This window comes from Salminus brasiliensis, chromosome 10 (assembly GCF_030463535.1).
Source record: "Salminus brasiliensis chromosome 10, fSalBra1.hap2, whole genome shotgun sequence".
Taxonomy (NCBI): Eukaryota; Metazoa; Chordata; class Actinopteri; order Characiformes; family Bryconidae; genus Salminus; species Salminus brasiliensis.
Genome location: NC_132887.1, coordinates 6355323 through 6371784, shown reverse-complemented (window position 1 = coordinate 6371784; position 16462 = coordinate 6355323). Strand labels below are relative to the sequence as shown.

General features: G+C 40.6%; 2 protein-coding genes and 1 non-coding gene across 4 annotated transcripts in view; 1 reads left to right on the top strand and 2 right to left on the bottom strand.

Annotated features, from left to right (window-relative positions):
• tdp1 (tyrosyl-DNA phosphodiesterase 1) overlaps nt 1-2801 on the bottom strand; it is a 50614-nt gene extending 47813 nt beyond the window's left edge. Inside the window, exons 1-2 of one of the 2 annotated variants that reach the window (XM_072690263.1) lie at nt 2621-2801; nt 2307-2456 (exon numbers count right to left, since the gene is read on the bottom strand). The gene's annotated coding sequence lies outside the window, so the exon portion shown is untranslated. The remainder of the gene's footprint in view (nt 1-2306; nt 2457-2620) is intronic. The other variant, XM_072690262.1, reaches the window with a different exon arrangement.
• A 603-nt stretch (nt 2802-3404) lies between these two features.
• Nucleotides 3405-16462, top strand: part of efcab11 (EF-hand calcium binding domain 11) — an 86360-nt gene continuing 73302 nt past the window's right edge. Inside the window, exons 1-3 of the mRNA XM_072690260.1 lie at nt 3405-3553; nt 4757-4852; nt 4954-5002. Of these exons, the coding sequence (XP_072546361.1) occupies nt 3479-3553; nt 4757-4852; nt 4954-5002 (220 nt within the window). The 5' untranslated portion in view covers nt 3405-3478. The remainder of the gene's footprint in view (nt 3554-4756; nt 4853-4953; nt 5003-16462) is intronic.
• trnak-uuu (transfer RNA lysine (anticodon UUU)) lies at nt 4423-4495 on the bottom strand. The gene has a single exon. It is a non-coding gene; the product is annotated as a tRNA-Lys (tRNA).

Sequence of the window (16462 nt, the reverse complement as noted above, 5' to 3'; positions counted from 1 at the left end):
CTGTTGGATCTGGACCATGTACACTGTCCAGTCATTATCATCATCAGCTTCCTTCCACAGTCCAGCGTGAAACATTACAGAGAGTGATCTTATGAAGACAGGATGAGCTTTAGGAGGAAGTAGAACAGCCAAACTCCAAGAAAGAAAGAAGAATGGTCCAGTATTTTAGAACCCACATGTTAGTGCAGCATAGAAGTAAAGCTGGGCGATACGACAAAAATACTGTATCACGATATTTAAAGACGATTTATTTTTTCACGACATGCATCACGATAGACGTGATCGCAGACAAAATGCAACAGATTTTTGAAAACTACCATCCAAACTCTCTCCCATATTTAGCACAGTGGTTGTTATTCAAAATCTGCTGCACGTCATCCAGTTAAACCAGTCTAATTACACTGTTTGTAATGAAGCGTGCAGGTTATTAGTGCTCTTTAAGCACTGACCATATCCTCAATATGCTTAGAAAAGCATACTGTGTGTCACGATAACAACATTTATAGCAAATATTGTAATACTGCCCAGCTCTACCTAGAAGGTCTATAGCTGTTTATGTTAATATTAATGTGGAATATAAAGCAATGCACAGAATCAGACATAATGCTGTAAATAAACAATCTTTAGTGATTTCAACACAGTTTTAAGAATGTCGGCCATTTGCCGATTAACCCACTGCAGTCTACGAACGCATCGGTGCATCAAATTCAATGTTTGTCGTTCTTTCTATGAATATTTTTGTGACAGTACAGCGCAGGAATACGGCTCAAGCTTTTCCTGAATTTGTAGTGTGTCTCAATTGCCAGATTACGAGGCTGTGAAGATGGGTCGAGATACTCGTCTCTGCCTCTCGCTCTGATTCGTGCGTCCGTCTATGGCTGAAACTCGTCTTTTTGCCTCCTCGTGGTTTATATATTAGTTTATTGACCTTTGATCTTAGTTATCTTTTATTTGACTTTAATATGTTTTCGTTACTGTTTTTAGATTGATACTTGTTACATTTTTATTGAGAATTATTTTATTATCTCGTATTATTATTTCTACTATTACATATTTTCCTTCTGTGCGATCATATATATGAATTACCTTTAACCTTCCATTTCACTCAGTCTTCTTATTTCAAATGATAAATTGATTTGATTGATTGATTGATTACCAAGTAATTACCACACTCACATGGTTAACTGGTTGCTAAGTGGTGGGTTACTTAATTTACAATTACATTTATGACATTTAGTAGTAACCCTTAACTGGAGTAACTCAGAGAGTATGCCTAGCTAGTGTGAATAGGCTAAAGTACTGCCAGACTCAGTCAGTGATATGTGATACCTACATATGTTGTCTCTGTCCTGTAAAAAACTCATATCTCAATTGTTGCTGTTTTCCCTTCTGGCATACAGTGAATCTGACAGTTGTTTTACAGCTGTATCAAAATTGCATGATAAATGGACCAATAGAAACTTTCCAAAATTACTTTAATTAAAAGCTCAGTTTTTGTTTTTTCTTCTTCTGCAAAGGACTGCACCGATCCAATAGAAATACAGATACATGAACTTTGCGTATCGGCTGATACCGATCCGATACCATGGTTGAATTAATAAACCATATACCTGACCGTCTGGGACAGACATAAGGCATCAGGATTGAAATCATTAAAATTAAAATCATTACTTTACCAACTTTGTAAAACAAACTATAACAAATGAACAGGGATATAAATGAACCCAATTTCTGTTTATCGGCCACTAAAATTAATAACTGTGCTGGACCTCGGCTCACAGTGTCGTCTGGGCTCTGAAATACGAAGTCTGTGAGACTAAAGAGGAGCTAGCAGCTCCTCCCTTCTCGGTTTTCCATACATAGAGGATGAGCTGGATTACTCGCTGATGGCTGAAGACAGGTCGAGGGGAGATAGGGAGAGCCTTGCTGTTTGCTATGATGTGTGTATGATGTCTGAGGGTTACTCTGATCCCGGGTTCTAAAGCCTAGAATACCGGTGGTGCAAGAATCGGGCTCCGTGAACGGATTGATCCTTTGGATCAGACTTATTATCCGATGCCCGATCCAGCTCATTTTGTTAGTATCAGGACCGATATCCAATCCTAGTATCGGCAGTGCATCCCTAATACAATGTAAACAACAACATAAACAGTGCACAGTGCAGGGATATTTCATAAATGCAATCACAGACATTTTAATAAGTGCTCTTAGTGAGATTTTGGAGAACCCTTGCATGTCTGCAGTCAATTTCAGGATTTTCACATTATGCATAAATTACAAATTTAGATAATTGAAATGAAATTGACCTTAAATAGGATATAATAACTGCCAGCTATGCATCCTACATAAAATCAGTGCAGCTGATCCCTTCATTGTGTAGGAAAACACACTACACGTGGTGAGGAAGACATCAGGCTACAGTAAGTCTCTTCCTCAGCAGCAGTCCCAATGGCTAACTGGCTTAAAAAAAAACAACAACATATACACAACGTTAGCACACTCATATACCCATATGAAGTCATTCAAATAAGTATAAACTCATGTAGTCATTAATAATAATCAAGTCATTTTCCTATTCAGGAAACACGTCCAGAGCCACGAGTCAACAACACTGACTTACTCAGGCGGGCTTCTGCAGGTTTATGGTTATTCCCAGCTAATCAAATCTCAAAACCTGTAGTCTCTGAAGTCGCTGCACTGTTACTAAATCTAAAGTTGGACTGATTTTGTCTGATAAAAACTTCTGTATCATTTATTTAGCGATGTTTTGAACACCACTGCAGCTTTTCCTTCTGTTTATACGGAAATCAACACGCTGGACACTGAATTCTTCAAAATAAAAGTCCTTTTAAGTCCTTAAAAGTCCCTCTTAGCGCGTTCGTATCAGGTAAAAATATCATATTTAGAGACTTAAAACGTTTATTTATTTATTTATTTAAAAATAAGCGATTTAATAAGTCGTTCCCTCGATTTAATTACGAATTCCATCATTGCAATAGCGACATTTAATACATCATCCCCACAGTAACTAAAACACCCTTTATAAAATATTATAGAAATATTGAGAGGTTTATTAAATAAAAAATAATAAATTGTTAAATTCGGTTTAACGTTTATTAAATAGCTAGCGGGAGTAGATTTAAGCTCTAAATATTTGCTGGTTAGCTATTTTTCTACCTTGATACTTTAGCGGATCCGTATTTGAGGTGAGGTAGCTATGTATGAACTATGTAGGAAAGTATTTTTTATTATCAGTTTATTATTTTATTATTATTTGTATTTTTTTATTATTATTTAAGTTATTTATTGACGAACGCTGTAAAAGTTGTGCAGTTTGTGGACTTTTATTATGGAATAGAGACCGGTCTGTTGCTGGGCGACAAGCCCTAACGTACACAGAGCTGCATCGCGTTAAACCCTGGCGATTACGGTGGAGGCTTGGTTTAGAGATTAATTAATTATAGCTAAATAAAATCAAATGTCTTTAATCAGTGGCGTCTTTTGTAGGACTGACAGACAGATAACCGATATGGAGAAGAAACGGTTTGTGTTGGTAAGGCGTCCAAACACATGTAGCTAGCTAGCTAGCTATGTAGCTAGCACTTAGCTTTTGGGTGATTTTCTCACTATAAGCAATTTAATTAAGATTTCTGTTGAGAAAATACACTTTAATGTATTTCTGGTGAGTGTTATGTTGCTAAAATATACATATAGGATGTTGATCATATAAAAAATATAGTAATATATAAAAGAAACGTTAGAATAGCCACATCCATGCTGAAGTAAAGGTAAACTAGGATAATTTAATGCTATATAGCTGCATATATATCTATATATATATATCCAGCACCTGTCAGCACAGGAGCTGAAGCCTATAGCTATAGCTATAGCTCTAAATGGTTAACTTTAGAAAGTAACATTAGCAGTCCATCCAAATGTCGCTTAAAAACATATAAAAGTGGGTAGCCTAGGATATTTAGGCAGTATGACCTTAGAAATGACCCTCTTTACTAACATGTGAGTGTGGAAATAGCTGGTACCAGCTACATGTGCTGCAGTGATGGGGGAACCTAAGCAAACCAGATAGCTAGACAGCCAAGGCTGGAGTTTACTCTATTAAATATAAATGTTTAAGATAAATGCTGGTTTATTATCTGCTACACCTGTGTTTTAACAAGGGGAGAACTCGAGCTTGTTATTGAAGAGGAAGAGGAGGAAGAAGAGGAGGAGGAGGAGGAGGAGGAGTAGGAGGAGGACTGTAGTGTCAGCCAGATTGCGCAATCGCACACCCTGGTCCACACGTGCTTGCAAGTGTGGACCGTACCGTTAAGTCCGCTATGTTAGCCCCCTAAAATCATCCATAACTGTTCGATTATTGATCGATCAGTAAAACAAAAGCAAAATAAAAAAAAAAAAAGCTATCGCCCGAACAGGGACTTGAACCCTGGACCCTCAGATTAAAAGTCTGATGCTCTACCGACTGAGCTATCCGGGCTCTGAGGAGCGCCCTGAAGCCTCTCCATTCATTCACTTAACATAGCGTATGTTTACACTGTGATATTATATATATATATGATCACAGGATTCCGAAACAAAGATCACGATGGACCGAGATTGATGGCAAATTGATATAATCACGAATCCCTTTTTGATAATAATATAAAAAAAAAAAATAAGTGCCTATCAAAAGACATCTTTGAGTTATGGCTCTGCATCTTGTTTACTTGTTTATCTTGTTTTTTTGTTTTCCCCTGAGGTTTTCGATCAGTGTGACGCTGAGAAGAAAGGTTACCTGTCCAGAGAAGATCTTAAAATTGCAGTTGTTATGCTGTTCGGATACAAGCCCTCAAAGGTAGCTAGCTACTTCCTGCTGCAACCTCCAGGGGGCGACATTTGCTAGGCTATAAAATGCCAGGTCTTCTCATTGCTGTTTGTTTTTATTCTTGTTTGCAGTCAGAGGCAGGGATGATGATCCAGGCTGGTGCTGTACCAAACTGCCCAGGTAACAACAGGACATTGAGAATGACCATAGAGCTGTTTACATTTTTGGCATTTAGCTGACACTCTTATCCAGAGCGATTTACAAGGTTACTCGTATTACAGAGGTGGGCCAATGCAGTGTTAGGGGTCTGGTGTAGTGCAGCATAGTCACCCAGACCAGGAATCGAACCCCAGTCTCCCACATGGAGTTATAACTGGCAGGTAGTGGTGTTATCTGTTACGCCACAACAACCACGATATTAACTGCATTTCACTGCGTTTTATTAACTGCATTTCAGTCAACAAACTGTATGAAGTTCTGTTGAAAATCACTATTATTTATCTAGTAATGTAGACTTGCAGAAATTACTTCATATACATATATGAGTGGCTACTTTGCTCTTTGCTTTGCTCTTGTTTGTTTTTTATTTCATTTCATTTCATTTCATTTTTGGCATTTAGCTGACACTCTTATCCAGAGCGACTTACAAGGTTACTCGTATTACAGAAGTGGGCCAATGTAGTGTTAGGGGTCTTGCCTAGCGCAGCATAGTCACCCAGACTGGGAATCGAACCCCAGTCTTCCACATGGTGTGGTAGCTTACTGGCAGGTAGTGGTGTTATCTGTTGCACCACACCGACCACTGTTTACGAGTTTATAAGTACATTAGGGGTAGCCTCATGTGGGCAGGGTGGCCTAAGCCCATATTAAAGCACAGTGTTGTACTTCAGTACTGAGTGACGCCTTGAGCTGCAACAGGAGCTGAAGTGCATTCGACTTTATTTTTTTGAACATGATATATTTCAAGATAATGGTGTCAAGAATCACAAAGCAGGCCAGATGATGCCACCCGTGTAACTTAAGTGAAATTAAACACACAGAGAGGAATTAGTGGCTATATATTAAAAGTTAAAGTGGTTTAATGTTTTATATATATATATATATATATATATATATATATATATATATATATATATATATATATATAAACTCAGATAAGTACAAATCAGTCAACAATGCTGCTTGAGTACTGTTACGACCCGGTCTAGGGTCTTAAGGTCAGGTCTTAACACAAAACGAGAGTGTTATGGCTCCCCAGACCCTATGCCAGACCTGGATTCTGTGTAATTGTATGAAGTAGTATGTAGGCCTTGTTTATTAGTGAGAAAATATGGATTCAGAGGCGAGCATAGGCCAGAAAGCATAAAAAATAACTAACTAATCCTAAAAACAATAGAAAATCTAGCTAAAACAGAGGTAGCTAACCCTCCCCCCTACTTTTCCCCAAGGATTTGTACATTTTATAAAGTATAATAAAGCCAGCAAGCTAACTGAGCTGAAGTAGTAGAGGGCTGGGTTGGTCTGAACAGAGTGTTCTTCCAGGTCATCAAAGGAGAGGAACTCTAAATGTCTCTCATCTTCTGTTATGGCCTGACCAAAGACCCGGTTGTAAAAAAAATAATAAACTTGGGGGCTTGTCTGGGATTTGAACCCCTGACCTCTCGCACCAGAAGCAAGAATCATACCCTTAGATGGACTGAGGAAATGTAACTAGATACTACCCTCCTCTAGGGGTTACAGACACAGCCCTCGCAAGATCCACACAGGAAATGATTTAGGCACAGCAGTTTGACAGATATTCTCGATTCTGTTTCACTGTCCTGGCTCACACCCCCAGTTGCTCCTTGTGAGGTATCTGTCCATTATTTGAGCCGTCATTCCGCTTTCACGCGCCGTTCATCACCACCTTACCGCTCACTGAGGTGACTCACCTCCAGCCGAGACAGGGGCTCCGCAGCCCATGCTGATTTTGAGCCCGAGCACGATACGCAGAATTTTCTCCTGATTTCGACAGAGAAAACCGTGTTTACACCACTCAAGCTAAATGAAAGGAAAAGGAGCTTGACTTGATTTCGTGTAATCGTTTTACACATTGCCAGAAATGAAAGAATCCCCCCACAAAAGGCGCAAAATAATTTTTGGCTTGAAATGCATACAGGCTTTCGCAGGGCATTTGACAGACAGGAGCAGTGAAGAAAAGGGGGTTGGCAAGACGTTTTTTAAGGGGAGACATTAAATGGTTGAAGACCTAGATTAGTAAGTAATTTGTCTCTTGTTTTACGCCACGAGCAAATTGCTTTTGTATACTGCCCCGTAGGAAAGCGGGAAAGATAATCTAGTTAAAGTGGCATGCTTGGTGTGATGAAATATTCCACCATTAAATCTTGCTCAGAGCAAATGGCGAATTAAATTGCCCCTCTTCTGAATTTCATGTGATTACTAAATTAGTGATGGCAGGAAGGAAGGAGTGGGATGCTGGTAGTAACGTGGAAGGCTTGGCTAGACTGAGGAGTGGGTTCCCTCTGGCAGCCTCTCACACAGAATAGAGACCACTTAAGGCGCCTGAGCCGCGCCGCTATCCTCACAATACCGCCGCCACTTGACTAGCCCACTCGCCCCCTTCTCCTGGCTCTTTTTCATCCGTTCTCTTTATCTCGCTCTCACTCTCGTCCCATTTATGTAATAAAATTAACAAAATATCACTTGAAAGCCAAGAAAGTCTTAATAAGCCGGCTTTCTATTCTGACGCTGTGCAGTGCGGCAGGGCGCAGGGCTTATCAGCGTGACTCTGGGGCGTTAGCGCTCTTTCAGTGTGCATGCAATCAACATATTTTACATGCAGGGTTCAAGGAACAGCTATCAGCATTTTTATTGGGCAATGTGGACATGTTGCAGGTCAATTACATGACTAAATTCGTGTCGATAACATCGACCACCACACATCATGTTTGGGCTTGGAGAGAAATTAAAATCGAGGAGCTTCTACTTATCCTAACTTTAATGCCCCAATCAAGATGTGCTGGAACCGTTGACCTATCCGTGCTCCACCCCTGAAAATATGCTCTTGAGTTGAATAAGCTTTACAGAATTTTGCCAAAAATTCCTTCCATTTCCTGTCTGCTTCTACAGTAGGTCCAGGTTGCAGTAGGCCACCCCAGAATCAGGGTAGCAGACACCTAAACACTGACATGCTCACACCTAGGGGCAATTTAGCATAGCTAGTTCACCTACCATGTGTGTTTTTGGAAGGTGGATGGAAACCAGAGCACCTGGAGGAGACAAAAATCCCATTTATCCCTCCATACACCTGGGTCTTCCTGTTCAGGCTTGCGGTAGGCCTGCCCTGACCCAGGAATTACTGGCCGCAAGGCAGGAATGCCCCCTGCACAAGGCACCAGTCCATCTCAGGATACCACACATCCAAACACTAACATGCTCACATCTTGGGGCAGTTTTGAATAGCCAGTTCACTTACTGTGTGTTTTTTTTGGTTGGTGGAACAAAACTGGAGCACCTCAAAAATCCTTTAAAAATCCTTAAAATCCAAAATCACCCTATCCACTTCTTCCTGGTCAGGGTTGCGGTAGGCCTGTCCTGACCCTGGAATCATTGAGCACAAGGCAGGAGTACGTTCTGGTCAAGGTGCCAGTCCGTCTTAGGGTGTCACACATAACAACAACACTAACGCTCACGCCTAGGGCTGATTTCGCATGGCCAGTTCACCTACCATGTGTATTTTTGCTATGGGATGTGAAAGGAAACCGGAGCATCCGTAGGAGGGAACAATCCCATTTATTTATCCATCCATCTTCTTATCTGCTTCTTTTTGGTCAGGTCTGGGGAAGGCCCAGAGCCTACACAGGAATACCTCCTGGACGGGGTACCACACACAGCCATTCCCTCACACACTTACACCTACACAATTAAGCACAGCCAGTTCTCCAGCCATATGTGTTTTTGGAGGATGGGAGAAAACTTGAGTAACTAGAGGAGGCAAATATCAGTTGTCACCTTTTTAGTTTTAGTCACCGAACAAGACTGGAAATGTTGGAAATGACAACGACACATTAGCCACCATTTAGCACAACTGTAGCTTGACATGCAATTAATTGGATTGGCCTCTATACGATCTGCAGATGTCTGGGCCATGTCAAGTTTACGACTAGGCTTAAGTCAGGGTTGGGTTTTGGGTCATTTTAAGTTTAATTACAAATTTATGCCATGGATAGGATTAGGAACAATTAAGGTGAATTTAATAAGGTCAATGAAGACTCCATTTACACTTGGTCACCTCATGTCATTAGTATCTACATTATATCCTGATAAGATTTCAGCCACATGCATTTACACTGGACAGTCGAACGCGTCTCTGGTTGGACAGACTGAAATCCGTGTCTGTGTAGGATGGAATTAGTAAATCCACTCACTGCACAGCAATCATTACTGGCGTTTTGGTTGGACTGGTTGTCAAGTGCATCTTGGACGGATGGATGCGTTTACACTGCTGTAACGTGGCTCAAATGTGCCTCTGTTTGAGAGATCAAATTATTTTAAATTTCATTTAAATGCTTCTTAGGTGAGCTTACACTGCATGCACTTTTAGGTGGCCTTACCTTATCCAGATAAGGCTCTAAAAAAATTAAGGGACCATCTCTACGTGTACGGCAGCTGTTTTATTCCAGACATTTCATCAAACAAAGCTGAGTTAGCTGAATTTGCAGACTATGAATGGCATAAAGTCCCAACAGCAATTTGAAAGACTGCCAAGACATGAGAGCTGTGATTGGCAGTCAAGCTTATTTCACCATATTGATTTCTGAATGCTCTCAAAGTTCATATATTAGCACTGTGTTGTTTAAATTTGAATAGTAATTTCTTTACATTATAATTATTATAATGATTTCTTTGCATTATTTGAGCAGTTGTTTTGAGCAGTTGTCATTTCTGCAAGTAAATGCGCTAAATAGCAAATATTTTTATTTAGAATTTAAGGGAAATGTTGTCCATGGTTTATGAAATACAACACAAATGTTAACTTCCCTAAACACACTGCCTATAAATAGTAAAACCTGAAAAAAATGTTATAGGGCAGGGTGTAGGGTGGTCTCTTCATTACTTCCAGAGCTGTATAATCCTAATACTCAAGACAGATGAAGTGAAGTTCACATGTTTTGGAAGATGCTCAAGTCCAAATCATGCCAAGCTCAAAATGATAGAGCTACACCAATAAAACAACAAAAGCTGTTACTTATTATCATCATGCAGTAGCAATACACCACAAAGCTCATTCACTGATGTCCCACTTTTGCTGAAATCAACCCAGTTCTTTAGCGTGAGCGAAATGCAAGGTAAGCACATTTAAAAACATCTACAGTGGGCTAACCTTAACGTTTAAAGCTACAGTCTCCATTGGGTTAAGTGGTATTTCCCTCTACATATTCTGTAAAGCCTGTACAACTTTACAGCAGTTACTATGAGAGAACAGATTTGTGGGTGGAGCATGGATGGGTCAAACTGATGGCTGTCCGAGGATTATCTGAGAATGTACAAACAAAGTCCACGGAATCCAGGCTTTTGTATGTTTGGGTGAGGATATTGCTGCTTCTGGAAAGCCTCGGTTGTTGCAGGCCTGTCAGTTACAGGATACCAGATGGAGCCTTTTAAGAGACTCGTTTTCAGTATTCTGTACAAATACGAACGTTTGCTTTGAACTGCAGCTTTGAAACTCCGAGAATAATGTTGTGTCAAATGTCAAGAGCCCAGACATGAAGAGAAACTACTACAAATACAGACCTTTTCCATGCATGTTTTTGCAGATGGAGTTACTGAGTGTGGCCCATGTTTGAACAGTCATCCCGAACATCACAATGCCTGAACAAACATGTAGCTCGACCAGAACAGAGCAGATGATTAGATCAGAAGCTCTACATTTGTATCTGCGAAAGATCTGGAGGGGAAAGACGACTCATTTATATTCAAACCTCATCAAGAGTGCCAGAAACATTCGTAAAATATTGTTTGTATTTTAAGCATCAAACGGTAGACCTCCCCCTGTAACCTGCACAGGTAGCGCAGAAGGACAGTCTGTAGAGACGAGGGCACAGACGAATGGGCACAGATCAGAAATGTCCACGATTGAAAAAGTGAAAAGAGCTGAAGGTTTTCCATTTGGCTGCTGAAATGAAGGTTAGGATCCAGTTAGGATTGGTTTCATTCTTGGACGCTCTGGACTGGAATTGAAGTCTTGACTAAGACTTGCAGAATGTTAACCACATAAAAATGAAGGATTTTACCAATTTTAACACAGCATTGAAAATGTTAAATGAAGGAACATTTGAACCTTTAACACTTTATCACAGATCTCCTCTGCCTCTTTCCTAGAGCCTCTCGATTATTGGCTTTTGTGGAAACCATTGTCAGTTCTCAAAACTCCTATTAGAGTAAAGAACATGGACAGAGGGAGGATAAACACTTATCGTCGACGTCACATCAAAATTATGCAGTTGCAATTGAAATTGTTGAATAACCACCATTGTGAATTAGGTTGTAGACATCTGACACTTGCAATAAACCAAGCAAACAAGACCAATTTAAAAATCTCAACACAACTAATAGAACTAGTGCTTTCTCCAAATTCACAAACTCACAAAAAAACCCTTTATTAATTAATGATGACTGCAGTCTCAGAATTATTCAACTATCTCTTCAAGAAAAGCGTTTTCAGTAATTAATAGAGCGCCCTTCTGCTGTTCTGACCTGCTGCAAATGTGATGCATTCTGCAAGTGTGATGCTACCAGGAGCTGGTGCTGGCAATGCATCACATTACCAAGTTTATCTAATCAGTCCTTCATTAAAGTAAATGAGGTGAGCTGGTGGCAGAACTCTACAAATCCATATAGTACCTGGAATTCACAGAGAAGATCAACAGCCACACCTGATTTCCTCTGATCAACATATCAATAACTCTTTTTATGTTTATTTGTACTCCATCAAATGTTCTGCTGTGTTTTGTACTCCATCAAATGTTCTGCTGAATGAACTATTCTTATATAAAGTAGAGCACCACAACGCTGCCACTGTCTAATTACTATTCTATTTATCTATTTGTGTGCTTATTTAATGTTTATCCCAGCTGTATAAAACTTCCTCTGTGAATTCCAGGTACTGTATGGATTTGTAGAGTTCCGCCACCAGCTCACCTCATTTATTTTAATGAAGGACTGATTAGATAAACTTGGTAATGTGATGCATAGCCAGACACCAGCTCCTGGCAGAATTCCTGAAGAATTTCAGCCCATTCCTCATGGGCAGTGTCCTAATATTCTTGAGTTTGCTGCTGCAATCGCCTTTTTTAAATCCCACCAAAGATTTTCTGTGGGGTTCAATTAAGGTGACCGTGACAAGAACTTCAGAATCTTCCAGGGCTTCTTCTGAAACCATCTGCTGAAACCATCTTTTGAAACCATTTACTAACGTTAGTGGATCATTGTTTTGTTGGAAGGTCCAATGACATCCAGGCTTCAGCTTCCTCACACAAGGCATGATGTTTTCTCCTAGGATTTCCTGACACTTGATTGAATCCATCTTTTTCTCTGGATCATCACAGAGCCACCGCCAGGCTTCACTGTAGGCAGGGTGTTCTTTTTACCATATGCCACATTCTTTTTCCTCCGGACATCCAGCTTGGACATACTTGAACACACCAGCAGCCGTTTATATTGTGTGGACAGCAACGTCATTCTAGCCTGCATCAGCACCAACACTCAAATGAGCGAGCATTTTCTCTAAAGTTGCTTCTAAATTCTGGAGGTTATGGTTTTTGTCCCAGGCTTTGTATATGTCATTTTTACATTTTAAAATTTAATCGACTCTAAATTGTAGAATAAGAAAGTGTGTAGAACCTCAGATTCTATGGTCACTGTCATACATAGGTCTCCAAAATGGAAGCTTTACAGGAGAAGGAAAAACCTTCTTACCATATGAAAATTAAGTCCAAGTAATTTTAGAGCATTTCTATTGGTCCAATTTGTTTTTATACATAGTACTTCTGTTTTAGGACTATAGGTGTTTGGAAGCCTAAGCCTAAATCTAATAATATCCTAAAGCCTGCAGGACCAGGTCATTACAAGATGCTGGGTTGTGTCTTTTCTGCTTTGTTTGGGGATCTTGTCCTCTGTAGTTGCTAGTGGTCCAGAATGGATGATTTGCTCAAACGAAAAATAAGTTCCCCAGTGTGTTTCAGGTCCTCACATTACTGCAAAGTCAAGCACCTTCTGCCTTTTTTAAGGCATTTGATTGAATCTCAGCCACTTTGTCCTGCTGTAGCACTATTGTACAGGAATATCTGAGTCTCAGCTGTCCTGGTAAGACCTGGCGTGAAGTAATGATGCAACCACACACAAAGCTAAAAGTGCTGCCATGCTTTTGTATCATCCATTTTATTTAGTGAACTATTATATATATTATATACAAGAATATTATATTATATAACATATATATATTCTTAAGTAGAGCACCACAACGGTGCCACTGTCGAATTACTATGCTATTTATCTATTAGTGTGCTTATTTAATGTTTATGCTAGCTGTATAAAACTCAGCAGAACATTTTAACATAAAAAGTCTTTTGAGTTATTGATATGTTGATCAGAGGAAATCAGGTGTGGCTGTTGATCTCCTCTGTGAATTCCAGGTACTGTATAGATTTGTAGAGTTCTGCCACCAGCTCACCTCATTTACTTTAATGAAGGACTGATTAGATAAACTTGGTATTAAACGGGAATCGGAAATACCGGGCCTTCGGCTTGACCTGGAAGATGGTAAAGCACAATGCCTTGCATATTTGTTTATTTGTTTTTTAACATGATGAATAGCTTTACAACCCATTTTCCCAGACTTTTGCATGGTACTGTGCATTTATACAAACTGAGATTTGCATATTTTGTGCAAGCCGTGCACATCTGCACCTGTTTACTGTCATATCCCAACTGATCTATACTGCTACCCTGTTTATTTCTCCATTTAGATATTGACTCTTCAACCCCGAGTACATGCAAGTGTGCTTTGCCAGTAAAGTGATTCTAATATTGCATTAAAAAAGGAAAACACACTCACACACACACACACACACACACACACACACAAAGACAGTAATACCAGCGACTGTGTGTTTTTGTGTATGGAAAGTGACAGGCTAGCAGTGTCCAGAGCCGCCGGGTGAGTCACGCTGCAAGAGGAGAGGGGGAAAGAAGGACGGGAAAGGGGAGAGGAAAGGGGCAAAGGGAGAAGTGAGGATGAGAAAAGAGGACAAGGAGAGGAGAGGAGAGGAAAAAGGGGAGAGGGATAGAAGAGAAACGGCGGCCACCCAGTTTACACTGCCCCGTGACGGATGGGCTCTGTATCTGAGGGAATGGCAATCAGCCCTCCACTGGCTCCCCTCCACAGCACTGTTTGAAGCGAAGAGAGGGGGAGAGAAAGAGAGACAGAGATGGGAGGGGGGATTTTTAAAGAAGCCCACACAGATCGCAGGTCTTTCATTTGCTGCCAAACACTCTGCCTGGCATGCGAAAGCCTCTGTGTGTGTATGTGTGTGTCTGTAAGACGAGGGAGACAAATTGTGTTTTGGATAAAATGCAGGTAAACAGGACAGCTACAAGGCAAGAGGACAATCCTGCCTGCTCGGCACTGATTAGACGCGCTATTTGAGTAAAAATGGATCATTATTTCCTCAAATATCCACTTATTAAAAGTCTGTGGCTACATGATTGGGGTAGTGATAGCCACTTTCCTCTGTGGTGTCCTTAAAATCTCCCGAGGCAACGGCTGGCCTAATTCTCTCAATGTTCGAAGCACAGTAGACCAGGAAAGGACGGGCTTTGTCAGATATTTGCAGTCATTAGTCTCCTTTTTTTTGTCCTCCCAGATGTTCAGTTTTATCATTTTGGTTTTAAGGCGAGACACGGCAGGCGAAGACCTCGCTCTCCCATGCACTGGTCAATTTTGCTTTCAGACTACTGAAAAGGAAATGTCCAAAATACACATTTAGGTGTTTAGTTTTCTGCACTTTGTTTGTTTGTCTGGAGATTTTGTCTAAATTCACCAAAAGTTGCTGCCACTATGACCTGAGGATCGCTGGTTCGAATCTCAGGTCATGCTGCGTGCCATCAGCAGCCAGAGCCACAGATAGCACAACAGCCTTGCACTCTCCGGGTAGGTAGACGGCTCTCTGTCTCTCTCCCCACGTCACTTCAGTGTGATGCTGTCCGGTACGGGCGTCTGCTAGCTGATGCATCAGAGCTATGTACCCGGCACTTTTCTCTGAGTGCGCTGATTGACTGGTGATGTTACATCGGCGGCATGTGCATGTGCGCATGTGTTGGAGGAGGCCAGTGTTGGGATCATTACATGTGATATGGAGAGAATGGTTGTATATAACAAGAGGGTTGGCTAATAACCCCCCCCCCCCAACATGCAGTACCGTCATCACAGGTATTGTTGTAAAGCTCTCTCTCTCCTTCACAATGCTGTCAGATAAAAATAAAGTAATTTCCTTTGTAACCAATCGTTAAAGAAAAAGGTGGAGTTTCTAATATATGGTTTCCAAATGTCTGAAAAGGTATAATCTATATTATTTTCCTCTCACTCTGAGTCAGAAATGTTCACTTCAGTAGATCGAACATGATCGAACAGATTATCCAGTTTGACCCCTATCTATATTCTGAAGGTTGCTATGAAAGGAATTTGTTTATATAGTATTCATAGCCTGAGGTATAGAACATTTTATGCTTAAAAAACATGGTGAAAATGTTTTTGTTGACATTATTTTCAGATTTCCTTTGTAAAACCCTTTGATTCTGATATATCAACAAAGTGGAACAAGAACCACTGTTCAAATTTCTGTTTTTGAAATGTCTGTGCATATTTAATTAGATCATCTACCTTTTAATTAATTTATTCTAATTTTACCCCATTTTTACTTAATCTGGAAGGCCAATTACCCAATCCCTGTTCATGAGAACTCCCCCTATCACTAGTAGTGCCCCCCACACTAGGAGGGTGACACATGTGAAGCCACCGCCTGTTTCCCAACTGCAGCTGATTCAGCATTGAAAGTGTGGCTTCCCAGCTCCCATACAGCAGACCAACCTCACACTAGAAGTGATGTGGGGAGGAAGTGCCATCAACCTACTTCTGTGAGAGCAAGGCCAGTTGTGCTCGTTCTGACTCTGGCTGCTGATGGAAAGCAGCATGACCCGGGATTCAGATCACAGTAGCAGTGCCTTAATCCACTGGACCATTCGGCACTCCCCTTCATTTGCATATGTAAACATCAAATTTCAGAAAATGTGTAATACAAAAAGTAATTGCCTCAATGTAAGTAATCACTTGGGGAAGTTTCTTGGTGGCCTAGTCTTTTTTACCCTATTTAGCAGTAGCGTCTTTCCTGAATTCCACTGCATTCAGTTTAGCCATGATTTGCGGTGTATTAGGTCCATCCCGTCTGGCCTTGTATCTCTTAATTAATTACCCTCCATCCCAAAAGGCATTCCTCCCTAGTCTCACAAGCATCACTGTCAAAGCAACCCACCCAGAACTGCTCTCCGAAGCCCTGTGTGTGTGTTTGGTATTTCCAGAGAATG